The 24,021-nt window shown below is 40.6% G+C and overlaps 1 protein-coding gene across 2 annotated transcripts in view; it reads left to right on the top strand.

Annotated features, from left to right (window-relative positions):
* The window catches only part of prkx (protein kinase X-linked), a 146,398-nt gene that overhangs the window by 77,364 nt on the left and 45,013 nt on the right, over positions 1–24,021 (top strand). For both annotated transcript variants that reach the window (XM_063054611.1, XM_063054610.1), the window contains one exon: positions 20,552–20,671. In XM_063054611.1, coding sequence (XP_062910681.1) covers positions 20,552–20,671 — 120 coding nt within the window. The remainder of the gene's footprint in view (positions 1–20,551; positions 20,672–24,021) is intronic.

Here is a 24,021-nt window from a genome sequence, read left to right as displayed (position 1 = left end):
CATAAGCTTTCTTAACTACCCTATCTACCTGTGAGGCAACTTTCAGGGATCTGTGGACATGTACCCACAGATCCCTCTGCTCCTCCACCTACCAAGTATCCTGCCATTTACTTTGTACTCTGCCTTGGAGGTTGTCCTTCCAGAGTGTACCACCTCACACTTCTCCGGGTTGAACTCCATCTGCCACTTCTCAGCCCACTTCTGCATCCTATCAATGTCTTTCAGCAATCTTCGACAATCCCCTACACGATCCACAACAGCACCAACCTGCAAACTTTATCCCTAACATCCTGCAAGAGATCCCTAAACATGGACCACATGTCCATAGTACATTTCCCTGCAAAAACATCATCCCGTTTCACACCTGCAAGTTCTAGCCTTATAGCCTCATAATTTGCCCTTCCCCAATTAAAAATTTTCCTGTCCTCTCTGATTCTGTCCTTTTCCATGATAATGCTAAAGGCCAGGGAGCAGTGGTCACTGTACCTCAGACCAGATGCTCACCCACAGAGATCTGTGACCTGACCCGGTTCGTTACTTAATACTAGATCTAGTATAGCATTCCCCCAGTCGGCCAGTCAACATACTGTGACAGGAATCTGTCCTGGACACACTTAACAAACTCTGCCCTGTCTAAACCATTGGAACTATCATGTGTCAATCAATATTCGGGAAGTTAAAATCACCTATGATAACAACCCTGTTATTTTTGCACCTTTCCAAAATCTGCCTCCCAATCTGCTCCTCGGTATATCTGCTGCTACCAGGGGGCCTATAGAATACTCCCAATAGAGTAACTGCTCCCTTCCTGTTCCTGACTTCCACCCATATTGACTCAAAAGAGGATCCTGCTACATTACCCACCCTTTCTGTAGCTGTAATGGTATCCCTGACCAGTAATGCCACCCCTCCTCCCCTTTTCTCGCCCCCCCATCCCTTTTAAAGCTCTGAAAACCAGGAATATTGAGAATCCATTCCTGTCCTGGTGCCAGCCAAGTCTCTGTAATGGCCACTACATCATAATTCCATGTATGTATCCAAGCTTTCAGTTCATCACCTTTGTTCCTGATGCTTCTTGCATTGGAGTACACGCAGTTTAGCCCTTCTTCCTTACTACCTTTCCACCCTATATTCTGCATCTGTTTCCTCAAAGCCTCTCTATATGTTAGATCTTGCACTTCTTCCACTGCCCTATTGCTCTGGGTCCCATCCCTCTTGTAAATTAGTTTAAACCTTCCCGAACCATGCTAGCAAACCTACCTGCAAGGAAATTGCTCCCCCTCGCGTTCAGGTGCAACCCATCCAATCTGTACAGGTCCCACCTTCTCCAGAAGAGATCACAATGATCCAAAAGTCTAAAACCCTGCCTCTTGCACCAACTCCTCAGCCACACATTCAACTGCCATCCCCTCCAATTCTTACCATCACTGTCACGTAGCACTGGCAGCAGTCCTGAGAACGTCACCCTTGAGGTCCTGTTCTTCAGCCTTCTGCCTAGTTCCCGAAACTCACACTTCAGGACCTCATCCCTCTTCCTGCCTATGTCTTTGGTACCAACATGTATCATGACTTCTGGTTGCTTTCCCTTTCATACCAGGATGTCATGCACCCGGTCTGAGACATCCCGGATCCTGGCACCCGGGAGGCAATAAATCATGCAGGTGTCCTTCTCACTTCCACAAAATCTCCTATCTGCTCCCCTGACTATAGAGTCCCCAATGACATGAGTTCTCCTCTTCTCCGTCCCACCCTTCTGCACCACAGGGTCAGACTCAGTGCTGGAGGCCCTGCCACCGTGGCTCACCCCTGGTTGGTCGTCCCCGCCAACAATATCCAGGACGGTATACTTATTATACAGGGGTGTTCTGCACTACCTGTCTATTCACCTTCGCTTTCCCCCCTCTGACTGTCACCCAACGACCTGCTTTCGGCAGCCTAGGTGTGACTAGCTTCCTGTAGCTCTCATCTATGACTGCCTCATTCTCCCTTATTAAGTTGAAGGTCATCCAGCCCCAGATTCCTTACACGGTCTTCCATATCGCCCAGCCGCATGCACTTCTGGCAGCTGTGACTCTGTGGGAGAGGGGAGTTCCCCCAAGACTGCCACATCTCACATAAGAGGCACATCACCGTCTCAGGAGGCATTGTAAAGCCTAACTGGGAGCAAGCTCGTCCTCCGCCTCTTCTCGTCGAAGCCTGTCGAGTCAAAGCCTCAAAGCTCCACTCCTTCACTGGCCGCTTTCTTGAGACATGTAGCAACAGTTTTTTTGGAAAGCAATGGTTTCCTCTGTGGTGTCCTTCCATGAACACCGTTCTTGTTCAGTGTCTTTTTTATAGTGGACACATGAACAGAAACTTTAGCAAGTTCTAGCTATTTTGCAGGTCTTTTGCTTTTATTCTTAGGTCCTTTTGACCTCCTTCAGCATTGCACATTGTACTCTTGGTGTGATCTTTGCAGGTTGCCCACTGCTAGGGAAAGTAGCAACAGTACTGAGTTTCCTTCATTTGTAGACAATTTCTCCTGCTGTGGACTGATAACACTCAGGTCTTTAGAAATGCTTTTGTATTCTTTTCTAGTTTCATGTATCTCTGCGTCTTTGAAGGTCTTCCAAAAGTTGTTTTGATTGAGGCATCGTGCACATAAACAGATCTCTCTTGAAGAGCCTGATTTTGTGTGCCTTTTTTATAGGGTAGGGCAGCTCTGCAACCCATACCTCCAATCTCATCTCATTGATTGGAACACCTGACTTCAAATGGTTTTTTGAGAAGGCATTACCCCGGAGGTTCACATACTTTTTCCAACAAATGCATGTAATTGGATCATTTTTCTCAATAAATAACTAACAAGTATAATGTTGTGTTATTTATTTACTGGGGTTTTCTTTATCTAGTTTTAGGCTTTGGGTGAAAATCTGATCACATTTTAGGTCATTTATGCAGAAACAGAGAAAATTCTACAGGATTCACAAAAGTTCTAGCACTGCTGTATGCAATAAAATATAAAAAAACAAAATTTGCCCTACACGTCTCTTAAAAAAACAGGGAGGAAAGGGGCTTGCTTTGCTGTTGTTGTGTTCTTTGTTGTTCTGCTGAGCATTGTGGACACGCCAGAATGTGTGGCAACTCCTGTACGCTACACCCAGCACATCCCTGAGTTGTTACGCAAATGACACATTTCACTCTTTGTTTTAATATACGTGATAAATAAATCTGATACCCACAGTGGTACACTGGATTGTCAGGCTAGATGTTTGATCTCAAGTCCCTGGAGTGAGACTACTGACAACCGAAGAGAGTGCTACCAGTTGAGCCTTTTAATACAATGTACACAATCTAATTTGAAGTGTGATCTGTGGTTGATCAATATTTGGTTGATGACTAGAATGTGTCTATATTTATAAAGTTGTAATTTCCAGCCCCATAGCAGATACAAGTATGAAACTTACTTTGAAGCTGTCAAAGGCATGCTCTCCTGAATGGAGCTTTTAAGCTGATTTCTATCATCTCAGCTGAATGGGGTAGGTCCTATGGCAATTTAAAAGTCTGTGCAGTTCTCCCTAGTGATTAATTCGTTGTACATTTGAACCAAGATTACTAAAACAGATTATTTGATCATTATCCAACTTTGTTTTTGTAACCTTGCTGTATGAAATTTAATGCTGTTGTTTTCTAGATTAACTACTTGTGAAGTACAGTAGCTATCACTAATAGGCTATAAAGTGCTTTGTGATACCTTGTGATTGAAAATGTGATCCTTTTGTGTGATACTTGATTGAATTATGAACCTGTTCTCTACAGTATACATTTCCTTCTGAGGTATGTTATATTTATTTCTTGAAAGCATTTTACTGTAAATTAATAGCACTGGGAATTTTTTTAGCAAATCCTCAATCTAGCTTTTGGCTTTCACACCAGGTTGCTGAAACAATTACTACTATTGTAGCAATGAAGGTATTCTCTCAGGAGTACTAAACAGATGGACGCTTATTAATTTTTCCTTGCTTTTTTTTATTTGAGTTTCTCTGGCATATAATGTGTACTGAAAAACAACTTTAGTTTTTAAGTTCATAGCAAAAACAAATACAAAAATGTGGATAATCTGTTGAAAGACCCACAAGGATTCTAGGCACTTTATCTTCTAGCATTTATTATTCATGTTTTTTTTCCTGCAAGGCAGCTCTTTGTAATTGCTATCCTCTCCATATTTGATGTGTGATCTGGAAAGTTACATAAAAGTTGTTGGCCTGTACTTTATTCTTTATTAAATATACACCCTGTACCTGGAATCTCCTGCACTCTGTATCTGCTTTATTAGATAATTCATAAAGTGACTACTGAGTGTATGTTTGTGATCTTTTGCTGCTGTAGCCCATCCACTTCAAGGTTCGACATGTGTGCATTCAGAAATGTTCCTCTGCACACCACTGTGGTAAAATGGCTACTTTCCTGTCAGTTTGAACCAGTCCAGCCATTCTTCTCTGATCTCTCTCATTAACGGACATTTTCACCCTCAGAGCTGCCAGTCACTAAATGTTTTTTGTTCCTTGCACCATTCTCTGTAGACTATAGAGACTGTTTTGCGTGAAAATTTCAAATGATCAACAGTTTCTGAGATGCTCAAACCAACAATTCTGGCACCAGTAATGATTCTACAATCAAGGTCACAGATCACATTTGCTCATTTTGATGTTCGGTCTGAACAACAATTGAATCTCTCGACCGTGCCTCCATGCTTTTTTGCATCGAGTTGCTGCCACGTGGTTGGCTGATTAGATATGTGCATTAATGAGCAGATATACAGGTGTACCTAATAAAGTGGCCACAGGGTATAGGTGTCTGCCCAAACAAATATGCTTTAAGTACAGTTAAACATTGATAATCCAGCATCCTGCGGAGCATTATGTAATTCTATAAAATTTGTATTACAAAATCATGCTTTTATTCATTTTGTATGTACATTTTAGATATTCTAAAAAAAATTTAGAGCTGCAGCACAGTAAAAGGTCCTTCCAGCCCAAAGAGCCCTTGCCACCCAATTACACCCATGTGACTGACCTACTATTTCCGCAGGTCTTTGAAATGTGGGGGGAGCCCAGAGCACCAGAGGAAACCACAGGTTATGGGGAGAATGTACAAACTCCTTCCAGACAGCAGCAGGAGTTATATCAGGGTCGCTGGCGCTGTAAGAGTATTGTGCTAACTGCTACACTTCAGTGCCGCGCCCTTCTTTTATTTTGCATCTTATGTATTTGCTTTGTATATAAATATATAGCAAGAATTCTAAATCCATTCCAATTAAACTGGCATTGTTGCACTTGATTATGTTTGCTGTTTATAAAACTATTTATTCCCTGCCCCTCGTAAATCTTTTGATTATTATTCCTGTTTTCATGATCATTTTGCCACGGTAGCATAGCATTTAGCATGAAGCTATAACAGCTCAGGGCATCAGAGTTTGCATTTCAGTTCTGGCGCTGTCTGTAAGGAGCTTGTAAATCTTTCTCCATGAGTGTGTAGGTTTTCTCCGGGTGCTTCAATTTCCTCACACATCCTAAAGTTGTACTGGTTAGTAGGTTAATTGGTCAGTGTAATTTTCCTGTGATTAGGCTAGGGTGAAATAGGTGGGTTGCTGGGCACTCTGGCTCATTGTGCTTGAAGATTCTGTTCTGCACCATATTCCTAAATAAGTAAATAAATATTATTTTGATGCAGATCAAGGTACCTTCAGCTCTTTACCATGAAATGCTGCTTTTCTTGAATATTCAATTCATCCACTGAAATGTTTCTTGTTGGGAATTCTTGCTTTACCAAGTTAATATTGCAGCAGTCACAAATGCCAGCTCGAATATCTGACTTGATTCCTCCTTATTGGTAAAGGTATGCCACCTGCAGACTGACTCAGGTTATGACATGAGGCTGCATAGTTGAAGTTAATAATTCTGAAGACTCATGTCCAGGCCTACAGTCTTACACTGAACCTGGAAACAACAAATGGGCAAAATGTTCAGTTCATCCCTGGCATGAGCTGGCTCAACCACTTTGTGACTTCAGTAAACCTCTGAATGTTGTGATTAGCAATATAAAAAGGCATGTGGAAAATAACTCCCAACAGTGTTTCGTTGACAAAATAATTAGAGCGAGATCCAGTGATCAGCACCCTGTTTTGTCAGAGAATCATATACATTGCCTCATGACAACACCCGCACCGTTGCCATTATTTCTGCTGAATTGTCTTCATTCAATCTCGGCACTAAAGGATATACATATCATCTAAGCCTTGACAGTCAGAATCAGTTTATTATCTCTGGTAAATATTGTGAATTTTTTTGTTTTGCAGCAGGGCAATGCAAGGCATAAAAATGATTACAAGTTACAACAAATAGTGTAAAGGGGAATAATGAGTAGTGTTTATGGACCATTCAGAAATTTGACAGCAGAGGGCAAGAAGTTCTTAAAATATTGAGTGTGTGTTTTTAGGCTTCTGAACCTCCTTTGCAGTGGTGGTAATGAGAAGACTGCTGAGCCAGTCACCATCAAATCCAACAACGTAACCCTAAATGGCAAGCGAAATGTTCCTGCAGGAAGATCAATGTCGGAGAAGTAAAAAAAAGTTCTGCTGAGTCAGTTCCTCACAGACATCCTGATACCTGCCAACTAATGGGGCTGCCATGGAATCCATCACAATCGGCATCCATGAAGGGACTCTTGGGTTCTCAGTCAGAATACATCGACACAGATCTGATTAAAAATAACTGGGAGATCCAGTTATGAACTCAATGCAAGGCTCTTTGGACTCAATCATGTCTCATAGGAAATAATAGCAGATCTTCAGACAATAAAAAGGAAAGTCTCTATAAAAATAATATAACCTAAGTAACAGATGGTGTTCGAGGAAATCTAGCAACAAGCCAGCAACACCTATTTGTCTGGATTCTTCAGTTCTTTCAAGAGAATTTGTGGCTCAAAGCCAAGGCTATTCCCAATAAAAAGCCAAGAATGGAAGAGAACCTATCAATGACCGGCTATCGGTACTGAGTGCAAGTGCCTCTTTGAAGATCTCCCAGGAGGTTTTGATGAAAGTGCCCTTGACTTGATTCAGTAGAGTCAAGTAGAGAATATCCTTGCTGCAGTATTAAAATAAATAGAGAAGTGTTTCTATTTGTGACAGCAAAGGTCATTATCAAACTTTTGCTCCAAATGACTGAGGAGCTCTTCCCTAAAAATAAGAGGTGCAATGGGAATGATATTTTTCACCTCGTGACAAGTCTAAGAAAAATGTGAAGTGGATCATTAACCACCATGTATGACAATTTTTCAGTCTCAAATAGTCGCAATGGAGATGGCGTCCTCATTTGATATCTTTGGTTCCTTCATAGGAAAGGGGTGACGGAGATGCTTCACAAATTTAGTTGTCCTTAACAGTACGTTTTTATCTGTTACTTTGACATGCAAGCTATTGTCTTAATTAATGGGTCTGCAGTGGACACAAATCATGTAGTCTGGAGGTCAAGCCGGACAGTGACATGGCACAAAGTTCTCAGCCTTGGCTAAAATGCCATACCTTACTTAAACATGTGTGCTGGAATGGAGATAATAGAGTTGTTACGCAGAAAGGAAATAGGGCCCCGGCTTAGCGCTGTAGTGATACAATGGTCATTGTTATTTGTCCATTTAAAGAAGAACTTCTCCCCCTCATATTTTCTCTACAATACCTGAAACAGAAATCTGTTGTGAACATTAAATTTATGTGCCTAGTCTGAGTACAATTACTTGTCTAAACCTGCACTAATCAGTTGTGTGCCTCATCAAATATACTCGCGACCTCCTTTCCTCGATTGTAATCTTGGTTACAAATTACACCATTTTACTTTCTTATTATGCAAGCACAGTAGCCCAGCAGCATTCAAGCTCACTCTGACCCCCAGTTTATCTTGGGTGCATTCTTAATTTATATCATTGCCATTTGTGGCCGTAGCACATTCATACATGTTGGGCTTGTACCTTGATGACATAGTTTGTGAATCAATCAATGACCGGGAATAAAAGTTCCGTCGGTAGTTTGAAATTATGGGGAGAGAATTAACAGGAGTGTCTAGATAATGAATGGAGGAGGTGAGGTTCATCCACATGGAGCATGTTATTAACCTCAATGCACGAGCAAAGTAAAATGAGCAAAGTAAAGTTGGCAAATAGGAAAAGAGTGGAGCGATGTGATTGGAAGTCTGGACTAATTAGAGAATGAAATTGGATTCTGAGCCAGTTTGGAGAGAGAAAGAATGTATAAGGCTCTGTCTGAAATAACTGAAAGAAAAGCAGCACAATTAGCCATCCTTACCTTGGCCTATTCTGCATTTTGTTTTTGTGGACTCTGAAACTTGTATCTGAATCCTTGGCTATGAACACTGATAAAAATATAATGGAGCACTTTCATGGCCCTCTTGAGCAAAATGACAGACTTTGCTTAACCAAACCATCTAGATATTTACTACTTGCAAGCATCCTCCCATTCCAACTCATCTAGCTCCAAGCACGTTCCCTTGTTCCCTTCTGTTGGGCAAGGGATTCTAGGGTTTAGATCCATCAGCGGTGGAATAATGGCCACACGTTTTCAGGCCGATGGTATGTAATTTGAAAGCGAAGTTGCTGATACTCATACTCCCCTAGCTGCAATAAATTGTCCTGAGTTTAAGTAGTAGAATCTAGGGGAGGTTAAAGGGAATGTGGAAAGAACTGGGATTGGTGTCGTTGGTTGGTGTGGACATAATGAGCTGGCAGTTCCATTTCTGTACAACTAAAGGATTCGACCTAGTTGTGTACTTGCACTTTGCTTATTCTAACACCAGAGGGTGATGTAATCCTACTGAAGAGTCAGATCCTGAGACCATCACTCAGAATTACAGTTTTCCAGGTGGTTGATTGCTTGTCCTCCATTTTAGATATTTTAAGTGCATTTTTTTTTACTGAGTTACTGTTGAAATGTCAGCTAACAATTTGAACATGATTCTACATGTTAAGCATTGCCATGACCATGATTGAGCTGGTAAATTACCTTAAAATATATTCTAATGAATGCTGTGGCTAATCAGAACCTGATTTATACATACATTTAAATTTGGAAACTATGCTAGATTGTCTTTAGAACAGCACTACTTGATGAAGGTGAATAATTGCAGACTTGAACTAGGGGAATACAATTTTTAAATATTTTGGGTCAGAGTTTAGCTAACTCCTATCTATATGCAGTTTCATTGACAGAGCAATAAGTCTCGAAATGGAGCTAAGCTTTTCTAGCATATTCAAGGTGCCCTTCAATAGCCCAAACAAATGTATTTAAACAAAAGATTTGCATCATTAATCAGTATCCCTTGTTAAAATTTACCCAAGTACTATTCCTTGTAATAAATGGTCTCAATTATATATATGTACTAAAGCATCCTCATTAGTTATGACCAGCTAATATCTAACGAATATTTTCTAAAATATTTATAAGTAACCAGCAGGATAGACAAAGGAGAATTGGTTGGTGTTCTATACTTGGATTTTCTGAAAGGCCTTTAACAAGGTGCGACACATAAGGCTGCTTAACAAGCTACAAGCTTGTGTTATTACAGAAAAGATTCTAGCATGGATAAAGTAGTGGCTGATTTGCAGGAGGCAAAGAGTGGGAATAAAGGGAGCCTTTTCTGCCAGTGACTAGTGGTGTTCCACAAGGTTCTATGTTGGGACCGATTCTTTTTACATTATATGTGAATGATTTGGATGATTGAATTGTTGACTTTCTTATGAAGTTTGCAGACAATATGAACATACGTGGAGGGGCAGGTAGCTTTGGGGAAGTAGAGAGACTACAGAAGGACTTGGACAGATTATGAGAATGAGCAAAGTGTCAGATGGAATACAGTCTTGGGAAATGTATAGTCATGTACTTTGGTAGAAATGAAAAAGTTGGACTGTTTTCTAAATGGAGAGAAAATACAAAAACTGAGGTGCAAAGGAACTTGGGAGTCCTTGTGCAGGATTCCTTGACGGTTAATTTGTAGGTCGAATCTGTGGTGTGGAAGGTAAGTGCAATGTTAGCATTCATTTGGCTAGCATGAGAGGTGCTTGGAAGTAGGTACAGAGGAGATGTCAGAGGTAAGTTTGTTACACAGAGTAGTGAGTGAGTGATGGAGGCGGGAACAATAGGGTCTCTTAAGAGACTCCTGTATAGATACGTGGAGCTTAGAAAAAGGGTCTCGGCCTGAAACGTCAACTGCACCTCTTCCTATAGGTGCTGCTTGGCCTGCTGCGTTCACCAGCAACTTTGATGTATGGGGCTATGGATAAGCCTAGGTAATTCTAGGGTAAGTACATGTTCAGCACAGCTTTGTGGGCCGAAGGGCCTGTATTGTGCTGTAGGTTTTCTATGTTTCTATTTCAAGAGGTCTAGAATCTAAACTCAAAGATGCAATGTTGAAACTTTATAAAGCACTGGTGAGGCCGCACTTGGAGTATTGTGAGCAGTTTGGTCCCCTTATCTTAGAAAGAATGTGCTGAAACTAGAGAGGGTTCAAAGGAGGTTCACCAAAATGTTTCTAGGATTGAATGGCCTGTATGAAAAGTGTCTGATGACTCTGGGCCTGTATTCACTAGAATTCAGAAGAATGAGGGATGAGCTCATTGAAACCTATCAAATGGTGAAAGGCTTTGTTGGAGTGGATATGAAGAGGATGTTTCCTGTGATGGTAGGGTCCAAAACTAGAGGACACAGCCTCAGAATAGAGGGGCATCCTTTTAAAATGAAGACGAGGAATATCTTTAGCAAGAGGGTGGCGAATCTGTGGAATTCTCAACCACAGGCTGCTGTGGAAGCCAAGTATTTATATTTATAGCAGAGATTGATCGACTCGTGATTGGTTAGGGCATGAAGGAATATGGGGGGAAAGCAGGAGCTTGGGGCTGAAAGGAAAATTGGATCAGACATGATGAAATGGCAAAGCAGACTCGATGGGCCAAATGGCTTAATTCTGCTCCTATATCTTATGGTCTAACTGACAGATGGTAAATAATATCTTCATGTAATATTGAATCAACAGCAGAGGCCTTCCATTGGTTAGAGTCAACCATTGATGTTGCATCCCAGCTGGCTATATAATATGCAAGCCAGGGCAGTGTGACATGGAAAGCAAGTAGCAGGCTCCTTCTCTCCACACAGCTGATGAATTCAAAGGAACGGCAGAGATCAATGGAGTCTGGCACCAGCGGCATCGCAGGAGTTGCCAGTCAGCCAGTCAATCTAATGTAGGACTGCCTTGGGACCCCAGCTCAGGATTTTTCTCTGGGGGTTTACTCCTGAAGCCTTCCCCATAAGTGGGTATAGCTGCAAGGGAGCAAAGGTTTGAGATCAAGAGTTTTCTTTCTCCAAAATGAGCTGTCAACCATAGCTGGTGAGCTCCATCTGCCCAAAGTGACTGGTTTTAAAACACCACTAGCCCACTTTTGCCCCTTCTGTCAGAAGAAATGGATCTGCCAGGCTTAGTAGCTAGGCCTCATGTGAAAGTCAGGAGCTAGACTTGGTTGTCACAGGCTTTTTGAGATGCACATCATTGGGAGCATTTAATAGGTAGCACTAGCTTATCTCCATTACCTCCCTGGGATAACAACTGTATCAGATTATTACATTTTTCTGTCATGTTAATAATGTATTCTTCCCTCCTGGAAAGCACGTTGGAATTGTAGTTCACATATTAACCGTGTACTCTAGTATAATCTTTCATTTAGTCAATGAATTTAACAAATGAACAATATTGTTAGTCAAAGTTGGATTGTTTTTTGTGAACTGTATTCAAGTGTCGCTATAAAGTAATGCGAATAGGTTGTCACCTGAGGCTGCATTATACTCCATCCTGTTTTTCATAATAGACCAGAACTAATTGACCATTATTGACCTCTGAGCTATCAGTTCTTATATTTATAAATAACTGAAGAATGCACACTCCAGAAAGAGCAATTTCAGAAAGCCAAGGTAAATGAATCTGTTGATTTCAATTCTGTAAAGCTCTGAAAGTTTAAAACCAGAAACATTTTGTAGTTTAATATATCATATGGTTGCTTCTGTCACTTTGCAATTGTGTGCCGTCTATAATTTCTGTATACAATTATAAGCAAGGCTTCAGAGTTCAAGACAACTAAGAAGTGGTCACGGAACAGTTACAGGATTGCCTTGTTCAAGAACTTCTGAGGACCTGAATGACTACTGGTCATGACAGACTTTATTAAAACAGCTGTGGATGAGTGTGTCCCCACATAATTGTTCAGGGTTTACCCCAATCAGAAGCCCTGAATGAACCATGAAATCTGGAATTTGCTGAGAGCCAGATCAGACATTCAAGTGTAGAGATCAAGAATGCTGTGTGAAGTGCAGATATGATCTCCAGAAAGCCATCTCAAGGGCGAAATGGAGATTCTGGACTAGACTGGAATCAACGAGAGACGCTCGACAGTTGTGGTAGGGTTTGAACGCCATAACCTCTTACAGAGTTAGTCAATTGCAGACTCCCATGAGTTTGGATTGGCAACAAATCCACAATCTCCATCAGCACAGGAATGTGTGCTTAGAGCCCCTGCTCTACTCACTTTACACCTATGACTGTGTGGCTAAGTACAGCTCCAACACCATATACAAGTTTGCTGATAACACCACCACTGTGGGCTGTATCGAAAATGGTGATGAATTAGCATACAGGAGGGAGACTGGAAATTTGGCTGAGTGGTGTAATAACAACAACCTCTTAATGTCAATAAGACCAAGAAACTGACTATAAACTTCAGGAGAGGGAAACTAAGAGGTCCATAAACCAGTACTGATCAGAGGTGTAGAGGATCAGTAACTTTAAATTCCTGGGTGTCACTATCTCAGAGGACTTGTCCTGGACCCATCATGTAAGTATAATTGCAAAGCAAGCACTTGAGCACCTCTACTTCTACAGATATGTGGTGAAAAGTGTGCTGACTGGCTGAATTATGGGCTGGTATGGTAACACCTATGCTCTTGAGCAGAAAATCCTACAAAAGGTAATGGATTTGGCCCAGTACATCATGGCTAAAGTCCTAACTGTTGAGCACACCTACATGAAACATTGTCGTAGAAAAGCAGCATCTATCATCAAAGTGGATCCATCATCCACTCTTTTCTCATTGCTGCCATGAGGTAGAAGGTAGAAGGTACAAGTGCCTAAGTACTTGCACCACCAAGTTCAAGAACAGTTACTACCCCTCAACCATCAGGCTCTTGTGCAAAAGGGGATAACTATATTCACTCTATTTCTGGTGTTCCCGGAACTGATGGTCTCATTTTAAGGATTCTATCCTGTTATTTCATGCTCTTTCGTTTCATGTTAGTTCATACTCATTATTTATTGCTATTTATATTTGCATTTGCACAGTTTGTTGTTCATTGATCCTATTTACTGTTACTGTTCTATCAGTTTGCTAAGAACGCCCACAAGAAAAGGAATCTCAGAGTTGTATGTGGGGACATGTATATACTCTGATAATAAATCTTACTTTGAAATTAACTTTGAATTTGAATTATCATTGACTTTCATAATTGTTCACTAAGCACTCAGGTTTACAGTAAGGAGCCACATTATTTAAGGAAAGTTGACAATTAATATATGTACTTTTTCTTTTTGTTGCTCACCAGCTTCCCTTGAAAAGTCATTACTGCTTCATTAATTATGTTGCCAAGCTGCTGCTATGTTGTCTTCAACAAGTTGCAAACACGAGGAATTCTGCAGATGCTGGAAATTCAAGCAACACACATCAAAGTTGCTGGTGAACACAGCAGGCCAGGCAGCATCTCTAGGAAGAGGTACAGTCGACGTTTCAGGCCGAGACCCTTCGTCAGGACTAACTGAAGGAAGAGCTATTAAGAGATTTACTTATCAAATCTCTTACTAACTCTTCCTTCAGTTAGTCCTGACGAAGGGTCTCGGCCTGAAACGTCGACTGTACCTCTTCCTAGAGATGCTGCGTTCACCAGCAACTTTGATGTGTGTCTTCAACAAGTACTCACTTAAGGATACATTTCAGTTATGAAGATAATATCAAACATTGCAGCACAGGAACACATCCTTCAGCCCACCTCGTTGTACAGAACTGACGAAGCTAATAGTACCTAATTAAATTAATCCCTTCTGCCTCCACCTGTTACATATTTCTCCATTCTCTGCGTATTCATATGCCTATTTAAGAAATACTTAAACACAAATTGTATCTGCTGTTGCCATCACCACTGCCCCTGGCAGTGCATTCTGGTCACCCACCACTCTGTATAGGGGGGAAATAATACTTGCCCAGTATATCCCTTTTAAATTCTAGGAAACGTATACCAACTGACTCTCTATGCCTCTCATAATTTTATATTGTTCCATCAGGTCTTCTCAGCCACTCCAGAGAAAACACTGGAATTAGCCCAACCATTTCTTTTTGCACATGCACGTACACACTAATCCTGGAAGCATCCTGGTAAACCTTTTCTGTACTGTTTGATTGTGGTGTAGAATTGTTATTGTTCTGGTAGTTTAACTTATACTTGGTTGTTTTTTTTAATAAGTTACCTATATGTGTGTAATTGTTAAGTGTGTTTTCCAGTGTTGCCTGTTATTTTTCTGAAAACTTCTTGGTTTCAGCAGCGGGTGACAGTTTGGTTAAATCTAGCTATCTGATTGGCTAATTATCAATGTTATCTGTTAGTAGTCCGTAGTAGTATAATCACTCAAGTAGAGTATGAGGTTGCTGGTCGTCAGGTGGCTGTAGAGGCCAATCCAGGATTCAAATATTCTGACCTTAATGGAGATGCCTATACATAACTTTGTTTAATATGGGGAGGCTGAAGCATGGACAGCCACCACATAGTTCTTGACAGATTGGGGTCCAGTGGCATAGAATGCAAGATAACTGGGGGCCCTTCACTGCTGCAACCGTCCTCCGCATTCACAACTGTTGTAATGTGTCATTATCGTCCACCAGCTCCACCACTGAGATTTTTCTTGGATCGCTCGTTGTCTCGGATTTCAGAAACTCAGAAGTCTCTCCACCATGCCAAGGTGATGATTCTTGGAGAAGGATTGGGCCATTCAGTCCACTGAGTCTACTCCACTATTCTGGCATGGATATTCTTGTTTTCCATATTGTGATGGGGTCCTGAGTTACCCCTATGGACTGTGCTTTTGAAAAGAGAGAGAGAATTATTTAACACCTACATCTTGTTTTTAAGAGAGAGACAGACAGACAGACAAAGACTGCTCACAGTTTGTTTATACTTTCCCAAGGACATCGCCTGTTTGTACGTTCTTGCATTCAGAGAAGGGAGGAGCTGTTTGAATGACAGTTGGTACTCAGTACGGGGAGATAAATAGAAGGTCATATGATAGACCTCAGACTCATGATTTTGGACCCTGAATGACCTTTGTTGTGCCCACAGAAAAAGTGGGTTTTGGAGGATCGATCAGGCGGATCAATCAGTGGCTCTCGCAGTGTGGAGAAGGTGTGACCGGTGGGGAGATATTTGTGTGTCCAACCCTCGCCTGGGTTGATAGATCCACCACAGAAGAACGGTCCCCTTTTGTTGTGGTCACAGTCGGTGACTTCTAAAGGAATTCAGAGGACAACGGGAAGATCGATGGTGACAGCTCACCTGAAGACTCAAATCTCTCTCTCTCCATCACTACACAACTCAACACCACGAACTGAACTGAACTTTACTCATCTTCGTAAGACTACCTATTTACCCCTAGACTTGAAGAAGCTTGGTTTTCATATATTTCCACACTTACTGATATACTTACTTATATATAATCATTGCTATACTGATATATAATCATTGCTAATCTCTTTGATTTATCTGCATTTATATTACTGTATTGTGTAGTTACTAATAAATATCATTAGTCAGTAGCAATACTGGACTCCAAGGTGTTTTCCATTTCTCCTGGTTCTTTAACCCATCATGGGGTACGTGACAATATCAATTTCTCCCATTTCTTCCCATACCTTAACCTGCTTACCAACCAGCAATGTATCAATTTCTGTCTTGAACAACTCCACTGCCCTCTGTGGCAACAAATTTCACAGATTCATCATCTTCACAAACTACTTAACCTTGCATCAGTCACATCTGAACTCGAGGAAGCATGTTATCCTGAACCCAGGATACCTCCTTGAGTGCAATTACAAAGAAGGCACGGCAGCACCTCTACTTTCTTAGAAGTTTGCAACAATTCATCGTGTCATCTAAAACTAGCAAAGTTCTGTGTCTGTGTGAGGGAGAGACTCCTAGACAATAGAGAGTATATTGACGGGTTGCATCATCGTGTGGTATGGATACAGCCCAGTCCATCACAGGTAAAGTCCTCTCCACAATTGAGCCCAACTACATGGAGTGATGTTGCAGGGAAAACAGCATCCATCATCAAGGAACCAAACCTTCCAGGCCATGCTCTTTTCTTGCTGCTGCCACCAGGATGGAGGTACAGGAGCTTCAAATCTCACACCAGTATTTTCAGGGATAGTTATTACCCTTTTGCCATCAGCCTCTTGAACCAGAGGGGATAACTTCTCTAAACTGACCTGATTCCACAACCTATGGACTCAATTTCAAGAACTCAACAACTCATGTTCTTGATATTTATTGCTTATTTATATTTTGTTTCTTTTCTTTTTTTGTATTTGCGGTTTATTGACTTTTCACATAGGTTGTTTGTCTTCGTAGTTTTTCATTGATTCTGTTGTATTTTTTATTAACTGAATACACAAAAATCTGTGTTATATGGTGACCTACATACTTTGATAATTTTACTTTGATGTGTACTCTGTAATTGTGCTTACACAGCATTCAATACAGTGATACCTTGAAGATGTAATGAAAATTGAAGGTTTCATTTGCTTAGGTGGCACACATCGGGATAATTTGGTGACCCATTGACTACTGATTTCTTTCTATACAACACCTAACCAGAGTTTTATGAAGTTGAAGTATAGTTTCCCGACTCTTGAACTCAGTGCTGAAGCACAATGGGACCTTTTACAAGACTTGTATAAATCTGGAGCATGAAGAGAAAGGATTTTTAGAGCCTACATGATGTTATGGTCATTTGGAACTCCTGGTTTTGTGAATTTTGTTTTGTAATCAAATCTTTCTTGTTCCATTACATTCTATATTGCTTTTCTTCTCTGTATTTAACAAGTTGATTTTTATGCTCAGTGGCCACATTATTAGTTACACCTATACACCTGCTTGCTAATACAAATATCTAATCAGCCAATCATGTGGCAGCAACTCAATGCATAAAAGCATGTGCACAGAGTCAGGAGCTTCAGTTGTTGTTCAGACCAAATATCCGAATGGAGAAGTAGTCCAGGAATAGAAACATAGAAAATAGGTGCAGGAGTAGGTCATTCGGCCCTTAGAGCCTGCACCGCCATTCAGTATGATCATGGCTGATCATCCAACTCAGAACCCTGTACCAGCCTTCCTTCCATACCCCCTGATCCCTTTAGCCACAAGGGCCATATCTAACTCCCTCTTAAATATAGCCAATGAACTGGCCTCAACTGTTTCCTGTGGCAGAGAATTCCACAGACTCACCACTCTCTGTGTGAAGAAGTTTTTCCTAATCTCGGTCCTAAAAGGCTTCCCCTTTATCCTCAAACTGTGACCCCTCGTTCTGGACTTCCCCAACATCGGGAACAATCTTCTTGCATCTAGCCTGTCCAATCCCTTTATGATTTTATACGTTTCAATCAGATCCCCCCTCAATCTTCTAAATTCCAACGAGTACAAGCCCAGTTCATCCAGTCTTTCTTCATATGAAAGTCCTGCCATCCAGGAATCAATCTGGTGAACCTTCTTTGTACTCCCTCTATGGCAAAGATGTCTTTCCTCAGATTAGGGGACCAAAACTGCACACAATACTCCAGGTGTGGTCTCACCAAGGCCTTGTACAACTGCAGTAGTACCTCCCTGCTCCTGTACTCGAATCCTCTCGCTATAAATGCCAGCATACCATTCGCCTTTTTCACCGCCTGCTGTACCTGCATGCCCACTTTCAATGACTGGTGTATAATGACACCCAGGTCTTGTTTCACCTTCCCTTTTCCTAATCGGCTACCATTCAGATAATAATCTGTTTTCCTATTTTTGCCACCAAAGTGGAAAACTTCACATTTATCCACATTAAATTGCATCTGCCATGAATTTGCCCACTCACCTAACCTATCCAAGTCACCCTGCATCCTCTTAGCATCCTCCTCACAGCTAACACTGCCGCCCAGCTTCGTGTCATCCGCAAACTTGGAGATGCTGCATTTAATTCCCTCATCCAAGTCATTAATATATATTGTAAACAACTGGGGTCCCAGCACTGAGCCTTGCGGTACCCCACTAGTCACCGCCTGCCATTCTGAAAAGGTCCCGTTTATTCCCACTCTTTGCTTCCTGTCTGCCAACCAATTCTCTATCCACATCAATACCTTACCCCCAATATCGTGTGCTTTAAGTTTGCACACTAATCTCCTGTGTGGGACCTTGTCAAAAGCCTTTTGAAAATCCAAATATACCACATCCACTGGTTCTCCCCTATCCACTCTACTAGTTACATCCTCAAAAAATTCTATGAGATTCGTCAGACATGATTTTCCTTTCACAAATCCATGGTGACTTTGTCCGATGATTTCACCGCTTTCCAAATGTGCTGTTATCACATCTTTGATAACTGACTCTAGCAGTTTCCCCACTACCGATGTTAGGCTAACCGGTCTATAATTCCCTGGTTTCTCTCTCCCTCCTTTTTTAAATAGTGGGGTTACATTAGCCACCCTCCAATCCTCAGGAACTAGTCCAGAGTCTAAAGAATTTTGAAAAATTATCACTAATGCATCCACTATTTCTTGGGCTACTTCCTTAAGCACTCTGGAATGCAGACCATCTGGCTCTGGGGATTTATCTGCCTTTAATCCCTTCAATTTACCTAACACCATTTCCCTACTAACATGTACTTCCCTCAGTTCCTCCATCTCACTGGACCCTCGATCCCCTACTATTTCTGGAAGATTATTTATGTCCTCCTTAGTGAAGACAGAACCAAAGTAATTATTCAATTGGTCTGCCATGTCCTTGCTCCCCATAATCAATTCACCTGTTTCTGTCTGTAGGGGACCTACATTTGTCTTAACCAATCTTTTTCTTTTCACATATCTATAAAAGCTTTTACAGTCAGTTTTTATGTTCCCTGCCAGTTTTCTCTCATAATCTTTTTTCCCCTTCCTAATTAAGCCCTTTGTCCTCCTCTGCTGAACTCTGAATTTCTCCCAGTCCTCAGGTGAGCCACTTTTTCTGGCTAATTTGTATGCTTCTTCTTTGGAATTGATACTATCCCTAATTTCCCTTGTCAGCCATGGGTGCACTATCTTCCTTGATTTATTCTTTTGCCAAACTGGGATGAACAATTGTTGTAGTTCATCCATGCGATCTTTAAATGCTTGCCATTGCATATCCACCATCAACCCTTTAAGTGTCATTTAAGTGTCAAGTGAATGAAAGGGTTACTGTATGAGGAATGTCTGGCAGCTCTTGGGCTGTATTCCCTAGAGTTCAGGAGAATGAGGGGGATCTCATAGAAACGTTCTAAATGTTAAAAGGCCTGAACAGATTAGATATGGCAAAGTTATTTCCCATGGTAGAGAATTCTAAGACAAGAGGGCATGACTTCAGGATTGAAGGATATCCTTTTCGAACTGATATGCAGAGAAATTACTTCAGTCAGGAGGTGGTAAATCTGTGGAATTTGTTGCCACGAGTGGCTGTGGAGGCCAAGTCATTGGGTGTATTTAAGGCAGAGATGGATAGGTTCTTGATTAGCCAGAGCATCAAAGGGTATGGAGTGAAAGCAGAGGTGTGGGGATGACTGGAAGAATTGAATCAGCCAATGATTGAATGGTGGAACAGACTCGATGGGCTGAATTGCCTACTTTTGCTCCCATGTATTATGGTCTTATGATCTAAGTGACTTTGATCATGGAATGATTGTTGCTGCCAGAGAGGGTAAGTTGAGTAATTCTGAAACTGCTGCTGACTTGAGATTTTCCACACACGACAATCTCTAGAGTTCACAGAGAATAGTGCAAAAAACAAAAAAACAGTAAGTGGCAGTGCTGTTGGCGAAAATACCTTGTTAATGAGATGTGTCAGAGTGGTACAGCAAGATAGTTCAAGCTGACAAGGTGCGAGTAACTCAAATAACCACGCTTCCACAGTGGTGTGCAGAAACACATCTCTGAATGCACAGCATGTCAAACTTTAAAGTGGATGAGCTACAGCAGCAGAAGACCACAAACATAGATTCAGTGGTCACTGTATTAGGTACAGGAGGTACCTATAATGTGGTCATTGAGTGTATCCTTAAATACTAAGTTAATTTTATTCAGTATTTAGTCATTATTTATGACAGAATCATTACTTAAGTTCTCTCTTCACAGCATAATACTGGTCACTTTTCTTTGCCCTTTCTAGAACTTGGACACTCTGTGGTACTCCAGAATATCTTGCACCAGAAGTCATCCAGAGTAAAGGTCATGGAAGAGCAGTGGACTGGTGGGCGTTAGGTGTGCTGATGTTTGAAATGCTTTCTGGGTGAGTCCTCTTGGAAACTTTTCAGCTGACCTTTATAAGCATTCATAATGCTGCTAAGATCCCTATTTGTTTTAGTTGATATTGCGATAAGTGAAAGGAAAAAGATCTCCATCCCACCTTTGCCAGCTAAGTAACTACCTCCATCCACTAACTTTTGTCCTTCAGAAGACCACAGGTGAATAGCAAGTGATCCTGTTATAATATTTTGAGCATGACTGTTTATTAGATTTTTAGAATTCAGAAATAACAATCTGGAAAAATGCCAGTATTCCTCTTACCCCACCAAATGTTTAACTTCCAACTTGTACCTTTGGATTGTTCACTGTTTTTAAATGTAGCAAATGGACAGCAGTAGACCACACATCCCCTCGTGTGTGTGCTATAACATGGTTTGGCCTTAGAATAAAGTGCAATACAGGTAGACAATAAGATGCAAGAACATAAAAGGTAGATTGAGGTCAAGAGTGTTTTCTCATAGTATTGAACCATTCAGTAGTGTTATAACAGCAGGGGAACCTGTCCTTGATCCTGGTGGGATGTGCTTTCAGGCTTTTGTCCAATGGGTGAGGGGCAAGGAGAGAATATCTTGGGTGGTTCGGGTCTTGGATTATGCTGGCTGCTTTACTGAGGCAACAGGAAGAATAGTCATTCCATGGAGGGGAGACTGATTTCTATGATGTGTTGAGCTGTGTCTACAACTCTCTGCAGCTTCTGATGGTCATAGGTAGAGCAGTTGTCATACCAAAAATGTTTTTAACTTTTGTTACAGTGGTTTAGTGCATTTTTATAATTGACAGCTCAAGATCTTTATACTACATACACACAAGTTAATTTAACTGAGCAGATCCTTTTCTGTGGAAGCATCAGATAAGATGCTTTCTAAGGTACATCAATAAAATGGTCAAAGTCTATAGCGACATACTACATTTCTTTAGCCTCCTAAGGAAGTGGAGATAGTAGTGTGCTTTCTTGGCTGTGGGTCTGTAGCTGGATCAGCACAGGTTGTTGGAGATGATCATAACTCAGAATTTGAAGCTCTCAACCCCAGCACGATTGATTAAAATGTCCATAGATCTCTTCCTGAATATATTTAATGACTCTACCTTCATGATTCTCTGAATTGCTCCTCAAAGATTCATGAGCCACAGAGAAATTCTCTCCATCTGCCCAAAATCGATGACTTGCAATTCCAAAACCATTCCCCCTTTTAACAACTTGCATTTCTATGAGATTACATCTTGTTCTTCTTATAAAATATCCTGTTTGTTACATCAGAGCTCTAGAAATTTGTCCAGCATGATTTCCTTTCATAAAATTATGTTCAGTGTTGATTAATTCTCTTAACCTCTGCCATTACCTGAACAAACTGTCCTGACAGATGCTAGACTGTATATAGCATCTTGTTTTCTGTCTTGCTGATTTTTCTGATTGTCTGGCACTGTTCCAAAATCTAGACTAAGTTATAATCCACACAAACATCATTCTGCAGCCATTTCCTTCAAAACTTGTAATGCAGACTATCAGATCAAGTGGATTTCAAAATATTTTTTTAAACTTTGGCTACAAATCTATTTGTTCCATAAACTGTACAATTGATTTTCACTTATCTGAATTGATGGACATTTCTGTCTTCATTCGTAATTAATAACTATGCTATTTTACTATAATGGGGATTAGTGTTACTTTGTGTTAAGCAGAGAAGAATTTTCTCAGCTAAAACAACCTGTGGGTATGTAGTAGGAATAAATTCAGCTGTCAGTTATAAAATCAAAATCAGAATTAGAATTGGGTTTATTATCATCTTAACCTCAAAATTAGCATATGTCATGAAATTTTAACAGCAGAGGCAGTTCAATGCAATACATAATATTGATTTTTTTTCTTCAGTCAATTGCAGCATATGTAATTATAATAAATTAAAATTGTATAAACACAGAAATAATATATATTAAAAAGGTGAGGTAGTGTTCATGGGTGCAGTGTCTCTAAACCACTGTAATAATGGTTAATAATGTTTTTTGGATCGGTTTAGGGCATTCCCTTCTCTTCATTTCATATTTATACTTTTTGAATTACCTTAAAGTTTTTTCTAAAAGTGTCTCTAATCAGTCTGCTTGTGTCATTTCTTTAATGAAATCATTGAATCTTGCTGAGTATAATTTGGCTTGTGTTGACAGCCCTGGTGCTTTGCCCAAGAATCGATTTTTCAGTCCAGGTCTGGGCAACGTAGCGGCATGCAAACTGATCTATAGATGCTTATCTAATGTGCTTGCACAAGTCTATTTAAATAAAAGTCGTGGAAAAATATAGGGACTAATCTTTTTGTTTCACTCCTCATATCTGGAAAGTATTATATTTGGATCCAACCATAGAAATTTGAAGACTGGATCAACTGAGCATCAATTGTCAATGAAAGCCAAGATCTCAGTTGTAAGGCTTAAGCTTCTCGCATTTCCAATTGTTATGAATGAGATATTACAGGATTTTGGTAGTTTTGATAGTAAGGCATAGAAAGCCGGAAAATATTTTACCTACAGACTTAGAATCTAATTGCAGATTTTTAATGTTTTTACCATTTCTGCCAAAAATCCAAGTGAACCTCAGTGCAAAATTTAAATCTACTCTCCTGTCCTACCAGATTCCTTTTCCTTCAGCCCTTTACCTTTTCCCTCTGTCACCTCCCACTTTCTCAGTTCATCTTCCCTCCCCATCCACTTAACTTCCCTCTCACCTGGCTTCACCTATCACTTTCTAAATTGTACTACTTCCCCTCCCCCAACCTTCAATTTCTGGCTTCTTCCCCCTTCCCCTACAGTCCTAATGAAGGGTCTCTGCTTAAAACATTGACTCTTTATTCCTTTCCATAGATGCTGCCTGACCTGCTAAATTCCTCCAGCAATTTGTGTGTTTCTTTAAATTCATTTGCATCTTAAATTTTAAACTATAATATAATAATGAAAAATCATTATTAATGCAACACTTCTAATCAAAATATCAAAATATTTTTCTGGTTATTAAGAATTGAAATATGTCATATTTAATCCATTCTGGGGAATTATTTTTAGGAATAATGACCAATGTAAGTGGCATCCTGCAGTGTTTGTGCTCTTGGCAAAGAATTGACTTTTCTTGAGGTACAACACTGAGTTCTAGGTTTTGATTTGTTTGTGGTAGTTTTCGTATTTTCTTGGTCTCACGACCATGTAAGGTAAAGTCAATGAAAATTGCACGATTTCAAACTCTCAATGACTGCATTTTCTAATCCTGAGCAACACCCACACAGTGCTGGAGGAACTCAGCAAGTCGTGCAGCATCTATGGAGAAGAATAAACAATCGATGTTTCAAGAAG

The sequence above is a fragment of the Mobula hypostoma genome, chromosome 7 (assembly GCF_963921235.1).
Source record: "Mobula hypostoma chromosome 7, sMobHyp1.1, whole genome shotgun sequence".
Taxonomy (NCBI): domain Eukaryota; kingdom Metazoa; phylum Chordata; class Chondrichthyes; order Myliobatiformes; family Myliobatidae; genus Mobula; species Mobula hypostoma.
This window is presented reverse-complemented; position numbering and strand designations above follow the sequence as displayed.